General features: G+C 35.1%; 1 protein-coding gene across 2 annotated transcripts in view; it reads right to left on the bottom strand.

Annotated features, from left to right (window-relative positions):
• Positions 1-13,981, bottom strand: part of Wnt4 (Wnt oncogene analog 4) — a 254,529-nt gene that overhangs the window by 7,507 nt on the left and 233,041 nt on the right. For both annotated transcript variants that reach the window (XM_069841967.1, XM_069841966.1), the window contains one exon: positions 3,529-3,657. In XM_069841967.1, coding sequence (XP_069698068.1) covers positions 3,529-3,657 — 129 coding nt within the window. The remainder of the gene's footprint in view (positions 1-3,528; positions 3,658-13,981) is intronic.

Below are 13,981 nucleotides of genomic sequence, written 5' to 3'. Positions count from 1 at the left end.
AAATCCAATAGTATCATCAATGGCCAAAATATAAATGGTAATGTAATATTTGGATTGAATCCTTAAGAATATTCAATAAAATTTTTTGAATTTAAAAAAATCGGAGACTGAGTGCTACGCCTATTGCCTTGTGTAATCCATCCCTCATATTGATTTTTACTTTCTATGAATGGTATAATTAAATGGATTGTACTTTTGCATTCTAAGCTTACTTACAATTAGGTTTATATTGTATTGTCTGTAGCTGCATTTAGATTGGCAACAGGCCATGACTGGCCAAACACCTGCATAGAATTGGAATATATCAGTCCCCTAACTGCCCATTGTGCAACTCAAACGAAGAAATGGATTCGCAACACCTCAAAATCTGTGCTTCAGTGGCTGACCATGACAATATCTTTGAAAAATATTGGAGTGCAAGAGGTCAAATGACTTTATTGTCAAATGCCTGGCATTAGAAAACAACAACAACATATTGTATTGTACTACATTACATTATTATGGTACGGTATGTCATTTTTTTTTTTTGTGTAGGCTACTGATGATGCCATGAATGGTACTTGTAATTCTAAAGGTTAACAAAGATCTATTCTAATCGAATTATGTAATCTTAGAATCTTCATATTGCTGTAGAAGGAATGTACAAACATTATTTGAAAAGAGAAAATGTTAACCAAATGGCTAGAGCATTGGCATTCAATGTTGCAATCCAGGTACAGATCAAATAAAATTTCAGTAAACCAAGTTGAATTTATGGTAAACACAAACAGTATTTGTGCAATTTCTCTAGGGAGACTCCTGTTTCTCTACAATATTTCCATCACTCTCCATATTTATTATCACCTCTAAAAATGATACAAATGAACATAGTTGTTTCTAGGATAAATGACATGCAAAACAGTTCCCCATTTATAAACAATTGCGAAATCTGCGTTAAAATAAGTTAGAAATTATAAACGAGTTCTTTGTGAGAAAATAAAATAAACAATTCGAGCCAATTAAATAATTTATCATTGGCATAGGATATAACAAAATATTAGCTAGATATTATGTATACAACAGTCACATAATTTTATATCAGAAAATTACTTCTTAACAGAGAAATAATGTACCGTAACTATGAAGTAAATGCTCCCACCGATCAGACAGGGGTGGGGATTAAGTCTTGAGACTCTTGAAGAGTACAGATTGGTTCCTGTGAAGTATGGTTTACTCTAAATAGTGTAATATAGCATCGTTCTATTCCTACTACCTTAGCATATTAAAGGTCAATCTTAAAGTGTAAAATGGCCGACCTCTCTGGCATGCCTCTCATCAATTAGTAGGTGTAGAACAATGACATGATGAGGTACATAAGAATGGACGTTCTATGTTTTGAATATTTCCTGGATATAGAATTTAGCAACTAAAATTAAACTGAAATTTTACGATCAACAATGCACCTCTCTCAAGTAGGCTACATGATCATTTTTTAGCAATCATATGATTTTAATTGTTATAGAGGATATTCCATGGGAAGCCCATTTACATAAAATTCCAAGTGAATGAATAAAATTTGAAAATACTCACTGAAAAAATAAAACAAAAGTTTAGGCTTCCAAAATGAAAACAGCCGTAAAAGCAAAATAGGCCTAATAATAATAATCATCACATAGAATAAGTGAATCAATTCATTTACCATGGATGTAGTATATAATTTCATGCAGAACAAAATTCTGGCATGACAGCACTGATATAACCTCGGCATTTGCAAGCATCATTAAATAAACCATAATTTTTAAAAATTTTACTTCAGGTCTGTGCACATATACATCTTATATCATAATCATGTATGAAGTATAGGTACTATAGTATATACTGTACTCTCAGGACTCAGGAGGTCAATACATTTTTGTCTGATGTTTATACAAGAGTGGATAATGAAACACACAAAATTTTACACTATAGGCCTACTGGAAAGTATATTTGGATAAACAAATACGATATGTGAAAGTTGCTCTTTCAAATTATATACAGCAATGGCCATGTCAACATGAATTTATGTACTGTATCAAATCAAATCATTGGAGTGGAAGGGAAACCAGATATCATAGATATCATAAAGAAGAAATGACTGCAGTGGTATGATCATGTTAAAAGGTTGTAAGAGAAGAAAATATCTAAGTTCATTACAGAATGGATCTCATAGGACAAAAGGAAAAGGGTTGTCCAAGGAAGACTAGGCTAGAAGGACTACAAGCAGCCATGACAGCAACAAATTGGAGCCAGATCAATGAATTGATATAGAGGAATGACGTTAGTTTCCAGAAGTTAAATTCAATATTCGTATAGCCTAATCTATGAGAGGTCTAATATGATAAAAGAAAAGAATAAAATGTCTTCGGAATACCACTTGTTAATTAACTAGGTTAGGTACTGTACAGGTACCTTGTTAATTAACACGTGAAAGGATAAATATATATACTTTATATTCCGAAGTGATATAGTGTTATAAGTTGTGTAATCAAGATGTATAATAAAATGTCGTTGAAATGAAATTTAAAAAATCAGTAAAGTTTACTTACTGTAACCAAAAAAGCAAAATTTGGATAGATTAAAATCTAAAATATTGTTTAGCACAAAACCAATTACTTAGTACAGATTTAGCTCACGTACCGGTACCTTGTAAATTTTATAATTACTAACCAACAAACGGTGAAGCATTGGGTAATCAAGTTGCCCTAGATATTGTGGTGATTAATTTTAAACTGTCTTTCTGGCATAGAGAATGACATGAATTAAGTACGGTATTTCATTATTAAGTCATTCTACTATTAACACAATTACATTCACTCATCTTAAAAACTTTCCAATTACAAATTAACGTATCAATTACAGTATAAATTATATGCAGTGATGTATTTCTATTTTGGTAGCACCAGCAGTAGTTGTCTTCGTCGTCATCATCACCACCACCATCACCACCACCACTACCACCACAGGAATATCTATGAAATGTCAGGCGAAAATACATCGGCTCGAATCTATGAGTAGATAAACAGGTTGGTAGGTCTGAGAAATAAAGCTCATTATGAAATTGTTTAAATATGAATAAAATAGTCCACATCTGTGGAGTAATGGTTAACGCATCTGGTCGTGAAACCAGGTGGCCCGGGTTCGATTCCCAGTAGGGGCAAGTTGCCTGGTTGAGGTTTTATTCGGGGTTTTCCCTCAACCCAGTATGAGCAAATTCTAGGTAACTTTCGGTGCTGGACACCGAACTCATTTCACCAGCATCATCACTTTCATCTCATTTAGACGCTAAATAACCTAAGATGTTGATAAAGCATTGTAAAATTACCTACTAAAAAAATTAATAAAGTATGATGATAATATGAAAATCAGAAAAGTGCCCTGGCACTGCCTGGCCTCGAAAATAGTACCTTGGCACAGCCAGGGCCTGCCAGGTCTGAAATACATCCTTTAATTACATGTAATTTAAGATAAAATTATTTCTTCTGGTATTATACAAGAACCAGTATTACTAACCTTATAGTAACTTCCTCTTAGTTGTTCTGATGTTTCTTTGAAAGGTCTAAGGCGCTTCCAGCAAGTCTTTGTAGTACAAGAACCTGACACACCATGACATTTACAAATACTCTTCATCTGCCCCACTGCCTGAAAAATCAAACAGATACATCGAAATGAATATATGATTTTTTTCCCCGTTAAATTATTGCAGAAACACTGTTGACTTACTGTTAGCAACAAACAATGAAGTTGGACTTTGTGAATAGGGTTGCCATATTCTCAAATTGAAAATGAGGAAAAGACTAATGATTGCTGTGGATTAGAAATGAGTAAATGAATACCGGTACAGATAGTGGAACCTGATGGGGAAATATATTTCCTTTGAAAAAAGTTATTTAAGATATTATTTGCCAATTAGACATAGCCCTGCATATGCACACATCACAACTTGCAATAAATTGAAACTGATAAATTTTCATATTTATCTGCACTTTCTAGCCATCTTTAACAAAGCATTATTGGGAACCATTTTACAACAAAATTAAGTTTTCCTTTGCCAATAATAAAATAATAATAATAATAATAATAATAATAATAATAATAATAATAATAATAATAATAATAATAATAATAATAATAATACCTTTAAGCAATGGACAGGCTGATAACTTTATCCTAAAAAATGTGTATTTTTATCATGGCAGTAAAGTTCTTTGATCAAAACCATTTCTGAGTACATATTGTCAGTATATGCTATCAACAAGAGAAAGAGAAACTTCACAAACTTTTAAAATCAGAAAAAGTTCTCGAGTAATGCATTTCAATTTAGAGAGACTGGTAATTCTTTACTATAGCGTTACCACATTAAAGTGCAAATGTATTTACATCCTTGACTTCTAGTCAAGTCATATGTATCGTACATAAAAAAAATTTTAGTTGAGGAAATTCATTACTCTTCTACTATATTGTGGAGGTACACATTTAATATTCCTAATTATGTGAGTAGAAGAATAAAATGCATGCAGTTCTGCGTTATGTAATTTCTCCATTCTCCTGTAACTTCATCCCTCTTAGCCCCAACTATCTTCTTAAGCACCTTATTCTCAAACACCCTTAACCTTAACAATGGATTCTTTTCCATTAGTAAATCCAATTTAGCAGAAACGACTTTTGAGAAGCCGTTGATATTTATTTTGACTTCACGAATTCATTAATGCTACAAGTTCTATGACTCTAAAGAGGAATTTTAAGATTTCACTTTCCCTTGGGAATCTCGGAATGCTGATGTTGAGTGGCTTTGGATTTTTCGACTGATTCCTGGAAAACATCTCTATTGTCTTCTTACAATGCTTATAATGTACTCTGTTCAGTGTTTTTTAGTTCGTTATTTAATAACACCATATAAACTACTGAGTTATTTAGCGTCGATGGAATTGGTGATAGCAATATGGTATATGACGAGATGAGGCCGAGGTTCGCCATAGATTACCTGACATTCGTCTTACGGTTGGAGAAAACCTCTAAAAAACCCAACCAGGTAATCACCCCAAGCAGGAATCGAACCCACGCCCGGGTGCAACTCCGGAAAGAAGGCAAATGCCTCTACTGACTGAGCTATGCCGGTAGCTTGTTCAGTTGTAACTATGGAAATATTAACGAATGGGAAAAAATCTTATAAAATACTGGTATGCAAAAAAATATGAAGACTTTTATGTCATATGAACATTTTACCTAATCATTACAAAATATTATTTTTTACGTTAATTGTATTTCATACATCGTAAATCGTGGATATCCTTGTTCCCACACCTCTGGCAGGCATGGTTACAGTGGTTCCCAACTTTTTGAGTGTCACGGACCCCTTGAAGCTTATATTTTGTATTGGCAGAACCTCTAAATGTTTTGTATAATTCAGGCTGGTAATCTTGTTCTACTCATTGAACATTTGCTTCATATTGAATGAAACATTCTTAATAAATTGACAGCGTCCTTAAATTTCTGTTTGAATGTAATTTGAAAGTACAGAAATACAAAGTTATTCTGTATTTTACGTTATATTATATTTATATTTACCGGTATATATATTTAATTTTTTATGTAACCAGTTTTTTCGATTTATCATAAGGTTAATGGTGTGATTTTTGATGTCGCTTTGAGAAGTATGGTTTAATTGCAAGTCTACTTCAATATTAAGTTTGCTTCTATTACTTTTCTTCAAGAAGACCAGAGCAGGACATGTGTCATCACACAATACTCCGATGCAAATGACATCATTTGTATTGCAATCCGGGCATCATCTAGATATGTGCGCTGCACGCAATCGAGAGACATTATAGGAAACACAATTTTTAAGTTTTAATCTGAAGATAATTCTAATAATTCTATCAGCCCTCTTCTTTTTTGACGTGAAAACTATTATTTATCGCCAAGAAAGATTTTTCATAGAATTATTTTTTGCATTGCAGAAAGGATAAGTGAAGACTTTTTATACTTCCAAAGATGACGGATGAGAGTTCATCATGTGTTGCTAGGAAGCAGTGATGTATACAGAATTTTGACAAGGGTGTCATTATTAAAACTGTTTACCATTTACGTTATCAGTATTGTAAATTTTGTTCATTATTATTATTATTATTATTATTATTATTATTGCCATCATCATCATCATCATCTGCTAAGTTTTCACAGGGGGACGTGAAACTAGTTCTGGAAAGAACATTCGTGATAACATCGTTATGCTACAGCTGCGAAGAAACATTTGCCAATGTGAAATGTTCACTAACCTCGTGAGAATCACTATGAGATCTTTTGCTAAAAAAAATTGTAAAACTGAGTTTTGCGGTCACTTACAGACATATAAAAGAATCTGGAATGGTAATGTGAAGTTTGTATTAAAATATGAAAAGTCAAATGAACAAAATGTTAAACGAACATTTCACAATAAAGTCAGAACTCAAACAGGTGAACACCGCTTTTAAAATGAGTTTAAAATCGACAATAAACAATATTTAACAACATCTGCACTGCAGAACTGGCAAAACAACCTTTTAATATGTTTCACAAGTTAAATTTCATATTGTATCTGTTTCATTTTATTATAAAGTCGGTACTGGCGGTAGGTCCATCTATAATAAAGATAGCATTGTTATAATTCGAATGTACCGCAGCTCCAAGCACAGGGATTGTATTGAAGAAAATTCAAGGGAGTTCAAACCCGTAACCCCTCCCCTTGCGTACACTCCTGCTAGAAAGTCACCGAGAGTGGGAAGTAATCGAATTTTCCATTGATAACTCAGCGAGACCACAAGTTTAATTTCTTTATCGTTGTTTCAGTCTTGTTCTGAATGGTGAACACAGTTAAATTTGGACTTTGCAAATCAGACTTTAAAATATCGGATAGCTAGGCAAGACTTGCAGGCCAAGAAAAGTCCTTCAAATTAAATCATCTCTGTTAAATTATGTCTCGAAAGTACAAGGTGGGCCAGTCAAATGGAAAGATTTGATGAGAGTATATTGTTCATATGGAGAGGGTGAGAATGAATATAACCGTCTCTTCTGTACCTACTTACTTTACAATTAATGACTCCTTAGCGTTAGCCAAGCTCCTTAGCCGGTGATGTCACTATCTCTGTGTTCCCTACTCCCTAGTAACCAAGTTGTCTCTACCATGATTTGTTAAACAGTGCTCATAGTTACTGTAAACTGCAAGTAATTGATTTCAATGGTAATGAGAAACCTCTCCATGCCCAAAAGGTAACAGTATGGTGCGCGGTTTCATCAACTGGAATAACCGGCCAATTCTTTTTTTGAGAATGAGGCCGGAAATGCAGTGACTGTTAATTCAGTGCGATATGTTGAAATGATACAGAACTTTCTTACACCACAACTCGCCCATTTTCCAGTGAATGAAAACACACCGTTTCAACAGGACAGAGCAACAAGCCACACCGTAAAAATTTCGATGGATGCTGTGAATGCTTTGTTCCCGGGCCACGTCATTTCTCGGAAAGGGGATATCGCTTGGCCGCCTAGGTCACCTGATTTAACGGTATGAGATTTCTTCCTATGGGGACACCTCAAAATGAAGGTGTTTCCGGCAATCCACCCAGAATAATTTCAGCCCTAAAACAACGTATATGAGAAGTGGTCGTTGCTATACCTGTCAATATGCTGAGAGGGGTTATGCAACAGTTCGTGGCCAGACTCGAAGAATGTGTGCGTTTCAATGGAGGTCACTTGGCTAACGTAATTTTTAAGAAATATATATTTTTTTCTTGTTACATACCTAATGGTTATTCATGTACTTGTCATTTCTACTTATTAAATTGATATAATAGAAACTTTTCATTTTTTTTTTCTGCTCCTTGAAATCTTTCCATTTGACTGGTCCACTTTTTATTACATAAAACAAAAAATATTCCAGCAAGCTGACAAATATCAGAAAAAGTGATAAAGATAAGCTTAGTTAAAATACCATTTGAAAACAAACCTTGGTCCCGCGGACTCCTGTGGGTCTGCGGACCACAGGTTAAGAAAATGATATTTTATGTTTTGCGTGTCGATGTAACTAATAGTGAATTCCGATCAGTAGATATACATTTAACCCATCCTCAGTTCAGGACAGTGTGTAACGGCCTTAAGAGCAGCTGGCGGACTGTATGGCATTCGCAGCACAATGGCAGGCAGTGCTGTCCCTCATCCCTCACTGCGGACAGCCACGTCGTGTATGTATTTGTCACAGCGACGGCCTGTCGGCATCTCCGTGGCTGCTGCATTTCTTGACCCAAATAAGAACTGGTGCACCCTCAGCGAGAGAGATGGAGTCTGCTGTTGGATTTTGTAAACTGCTCGCTAGGAATTCCGATGTTACATCGAGCACTGAATCACTGTCCACTCCGAGACTTCACCAAGTACTGCATATGCATCACGAGAAGTAGCTAAACGTTTGGTGCGAGGAATCTCGATTTGGTGGCCTATGCGGGAGATGGGGAAAAACTAGCTCATTATCATTGTGCTGTAGTAAGGGCAATTCCTATTTCGCAAATATCTATACTTCTTCCAACTACAGAATACAGTAAAGGTAAACAAAACCACGTGACTTTTGATCCAGTCAGTACTTTTCGCCCTTTGAATTCGTACAAGTTTCCTCCGGAAAGCGATGGAGATTGTTCAAGAGGAAGAAGACCCGTAAGGTCACGACTCCGATGGAAGGACCAAGTGGAAAATGATCTCTTTCTACTCCGTGTTTAATTCTGAATAGGAGCTTCCGGGACTTGTTTCTATTTTATCCATGAAGTCATCATCACCGAGTTAGTTTAATCCTCAAGGCATAGATAAACGATGTAAATCATGGCTAATGTTGACATTGGGTATTGCTATTAATTTATTTTGTCAACAAATGGATGTGTATTGAAAACAAGAAATGTCATTCATATCATCATCATCATCATCATCATCATCATCATCATCATCATGACAGGTATTAGGCCGAGTGGCCTCTTTCGGTCTTGTATTCTGTCCATCTCTTTTGAGGTATGCCAGTAGATCGTGGCGAATATCGAACTTCACCATACTCGACAAACTCGAGTCGAACATAGCGCTTGAAATGCACGACGGTAGTGGACATCCAAAAAATCCAGAATGAGTTTAGAAACTCTTCGAGTCATGCTTGATAGGCTATATTAACCAATTTTAACACAACCAATCAGAATATATTTGTTGCAAAATTGGAATCTAGAGAAGATCTGATTAAAAAATTACACTCTTCTGAAAATTACCAGTAGTTTAAGTGCTGTGTAAGTGAAATGAATATTTTGTGTGTAAATAGGATGAATATTTTAATCCTTTAGCTTATATAAAAACAATACAAGTGAATGGCAAACTAACAGAAATGGTGAAAGTATGAGTAGTTTTTTGTTTTACCATATGTTGATATCTGTCCACAGAAATTGTGAAAAATCTGATAACCTTACCTTACTGGCATTCTGAAATCTGGCAACTCTATAGGCTACTCTCGTCAGTTTCAGTATACTATTTCGAGTAATTCAAAGCGTCGTGAGACATTGGGAATTGCTTTTGCTGCTGAGAAGAGGTGGTGGAAGGGGGGGGGGGAGGAGGAATCGCGAGGTGTTTGAAGCAGTGACATGGTTGATCAAGCGGTTTCGTTTATGTGAACAAGCCGTCTACATTCTGTCATGTTATATATCAAATCCGTCCGCGTAATAATACAAAACGGTGGTTCAGTTTACAGTTGCCTTATTCTCTAGTTAGAAGAAGTATCAAGTCTAGTTGGGCGAAGATGTGTCTGACAATTTTAAAATGCCGAGAACATAATATGTCTTTCTCCCTCAACTCAAATAAGCCAATGTGAGAGGACTGACTTCATTTTTATAACCATTCTTTGAAATTCATCGGTTTAGTTTGCCATGACAACTTATGTTGCAAATACTTAGGTCTACTAACCTCTTCCATTTTGCATTAATTATATTATTCGATCGGAAACACAATATTGCAACAAGTCAGTTCATTTAGATTTAGGCTATGTATGTAAACAAACTTCCCCTAAAATAGGGGTTGCCCTAAAGGACAAAATATACCAAATATACAAGTATTAGTAAATACGTACAATTTTATGAAAATGTTTTCGTGACAGACACAATATAAAGACAATTTTGCCAACATATTAAATTTATTTCGACTATTACAGACCGATTATTCAGTCCTGACAGCTCAGCGACGCGAAAGAGAGGAAGAAGGCCTAATAGGAATAGTGCGGAGAGTTCCGGAATAGAGATAAGGGCGAGAGGTCGGTAAAGGAATGAAATACAGCTTAACTGTACTGGAAACACAACGCTATACCGCATGTGTGACATCCGATCGCTCTGACTGCAGGCGACAGACTAACCTGAACATCCCTTGGCGTAACTTAATGGACTCGCCTGATCCAGGCACTCATTATCTGCGACTGTCAGAACTAAATAATCGTACTGTACACTTTTACTACGTCATACTGCTTTTAACCAATAAAACGGTAAGAAACGACGTGTTTCAACCAATCATGGCTGCTTATCCTACAATTTTTATCACTTCCTTAGCATATGTTTTATCATCTCTCTAGCATTTATTTCTTTGTTTGTCAACATTATACTTTCAATAATTGTACCTTTTAAAATGATTCATGTTTATTTCATCATCCTTAATTAAAACTTTTCTATCATTTATCTTATTTATATAATTTAGATTGTGTTTGTAGCGTCTGCTGTATGAAATAGTCACGTAGGCCTATTAGAGATTGTTTAATATATATTGATAACTGAAGTGAAAAGCAACTGTTTTAATAAAAATGAAACTGAATCAACAAAGCCTTCTTGACTAGTAATCGTTCATAGAGCTCAATTTTATTGCATTAGAGTACTTTATTTATTCTACTCTTTATATACTGTCTTCTAATCGTGTAATATTTAATTAAATCCCACTTGAGTTTTGATTTTCTCTAGATAAAATCGAAACTTCTAGTGAGATTACTGTAGATAAAATATGGAAATCTGTAATACTGTATGTATATATATATATATATATATATATATATATATATATATATATATATGTCAATACGAAACTTCGTTCCTAAAGCATTTGTAGCATGTTTACATCATTATTTACTTTACATAGTAAATTCTTATCTATATTTAACATGCTACCAAATATAAAATGCTGAATGTGCACAATTTTTCAGAATCCTTAAATTCTTACGTGAATGCACGAAACTGAATTTCTTACACCGAAGACAAAAAACTTTTTATATTGGTTGAACTTTTTTATATATAAAGTTTACCGGCCAGAGGCCAAATTCCTAAAATTTTCTTGTTTTCATTTTCTTAAATTAATGCTAACATAACACCCATGCCGAAGCGAGACTCGAACTCACTACCCTTCGGGCCAAGCGGTAGAGACATTTCGTGCGTCTATAGTTGGCGCCACCTAAGCTGGAAGGACTCAACACCAATTGCATTACAACACAAGTAACCTATTTTTTCTGTATTACACCTGTAAATTAAAATCGTGTTGTATGATCAAAAAGTTCTCTCAAATAGATTCGAAAGAATATGCAAAGGTGGAATGAAAAAAAAAATGTTTTGGCTTCTCGAATTCATTGACAATATAAGTTCAATGATTTTAAAAGGGAATTTGAATATTTCACTTGTCCTTTGGAATCTCGGAATGCTGATGGAATGAGTGGCTAGGGGTTTTGAAATGTTTCCTGGAAAATATCTTTACTGTTTCCTTATAATATCTGGAAAGCCCGGTTCAATGACAGTTATACAGGGCTGTTTCCGATCTCTGATAACGAATTTGAAAGACATCTTGTGCGTCAGGAGCCACACACTGAACTGTGGCGCGAATTGACAGACCAGTAGTGAGTGATCTCATAGTCAGAGTGCACGGCGACTCATAGCAGAAATTCCCAAGAAAATCGAGCCTTTTTGGGAGGAGTACATTACGACCCTTTCCAACGCCAAGTACAGTTAAGTGAAAATAAAAGAAGCTTACAATAAACGAGGTTTCGTTATTTCCAAGAAAGGCATCTTCTGTGTATTTAATAAGATTGGTAAAGCTCGACTGTAATTAATTTGTATCATCTCGTGGGGAGCGGCGACTTGTGACGGGGGGTGGATTTGCTTGCTTTTCCCCCCTCTGAATTAATCCTATCTGAGCTTTGACAGTCTTATTAGGTACACACAAGATGCCTTTCTTGGAAATAACGAAACCACGTTTTTTGCAGGCGCCTATGATTCTCACGTAACTGTACTTGGCATCGGAAAGAGTTATGTACCCCTTCCAAAAAGGGTCGATTTTCTTGGGCATTGCTACTGTGATACGCCGTGCACTCTGATTATGAAATCACTCAATACTGGTCTGTCACCTCTCGCCCCAATTCAGCTGTCGGTGTGATTCCTGACGCACATGACGTCATTCAAATTCGTTATCAGAGATCGGAAACAACCTTCTGTAGAGATATATTAACAGAGACGAAAATTTTTGCATATGAGAAAAATATATGAAGATCTTTTATGAAATATGAAGATTTTGCCAGAATATTATGAAATATTAAATTATTTCGAGTTAATTACATTCGATACAACGTGAATAGTGAACATCCTTGTTCCCATACAGCTACAAGACATGGTTTAGAATGTGAAATTTTATATTTTACTTGTTATTGGCTATAATCTTTCTAATAATGATTAATGAAGAATAAGATATTGAGATTAAAATTCAGACATATAACAGAACACTACGAATAACCAGCTAAGCTTTCAAATCCTACCGAAAGTTCAATGACACAGTAGAATAAAAGCTTACAAAACTATAGCAAGACTGGTATGCTATTCATATATTGGTAATGAAGCATAGCCAATTAGGAAACACTCGAGATTAAATTTCTCATGAAACTACAGGTTGTACATTGTTAGAGCCGAAGAGAATACATATACTGCACAAAAACTCAAAATTACATTAATTACAACTACATTAATCAGTACAGAACGAATTAGTACAGCATTATAAACAGAATGGACAGGGTCAGGACATCTACAAAAATATTCTTTGGCATTCTCAGAGGAAAAAGGTCCAAAATGATGTCGATAGACCGTAAGAGGTCTAAAAACTAAGAAGAATGATGATATTTGCCAAAGCAACTTGAATGTTACGAATGGACCCAGCTTTTCTGGCCGGCTGTGGTTCATCTAATGATGTGTAGAAGTATGTGTATTGTTGCCAAATTTAATTATAGATTGAAGCTGATGTTACTTTTACGAGCATATTGACAGGTTCTTACAAACGGGAGCACGGTATGTAGGCCTATAATAAGAAAAGAGTGTATTGACACTAGCATGTCGGTCGAAATGTAACGGGTGAAGTAAGATAAATTATAGCTATGAAAGAGACATCATTAGGAACGCCTGGATCTCCATGATTTGGATATAAGAGAGCAAGGGATGGTATTAGAACTTCACGCAAGAATTCCAAATAGCGGTCACCTGTAAGTGTCTCGTCAAAGAAATAAGGATCTAAAATTCTTGTTCCCATAATTCCTGCCCACACATTTACTTTTTGAGGATGCTGTGTGTGCGTTTCTACCATCCAGTGTGGATTCTTGATTGACCAATACCGGCAATTTTGTCTGTTTACTTCTCCGTTGAGACAGAATGAAGCTTCATCAGAAAATAACACATTTGATACACAGTTCGGTATTATTTCGCAGATATTATATCATTGTCTCACAGAACTGTAACCTTCTATCAAAGTCATCTTTCATCAACACCTGCATTGGATGGACTTTATAAGGGTGATATTTGAGTCTATGCAATATTCTCCAGGCAATTGCTTTCGAGATATGAAATACAGTTTCTAATTCTTTAAGAGAAGCATGTGGTTTCTCTTGAATTGAAAGTAAAACATCAAGTTGCAC

The sequence above is a fragment of the Periplaneta americana genome, chromosome 12 (genome assembly GCF_040183065.1).
Source record: "Periplaneta americana isolate PAMFEO1 chromosome 12, P.americana_PAMFEO1_priV1, whole genome shotgun sequence".
Classification (NCBI taxonomy): Eukaryota; Metazoa; Arthropoda; class Insecta; order Blattodea; family Blattidae; genus Periplaneta; species Periplaneta americana.
The sequence above is the reverse complement of the archived record's forward strand: the minus strand, read 5'-3'. Positions and strand labels throughout refer to the sequence as shown.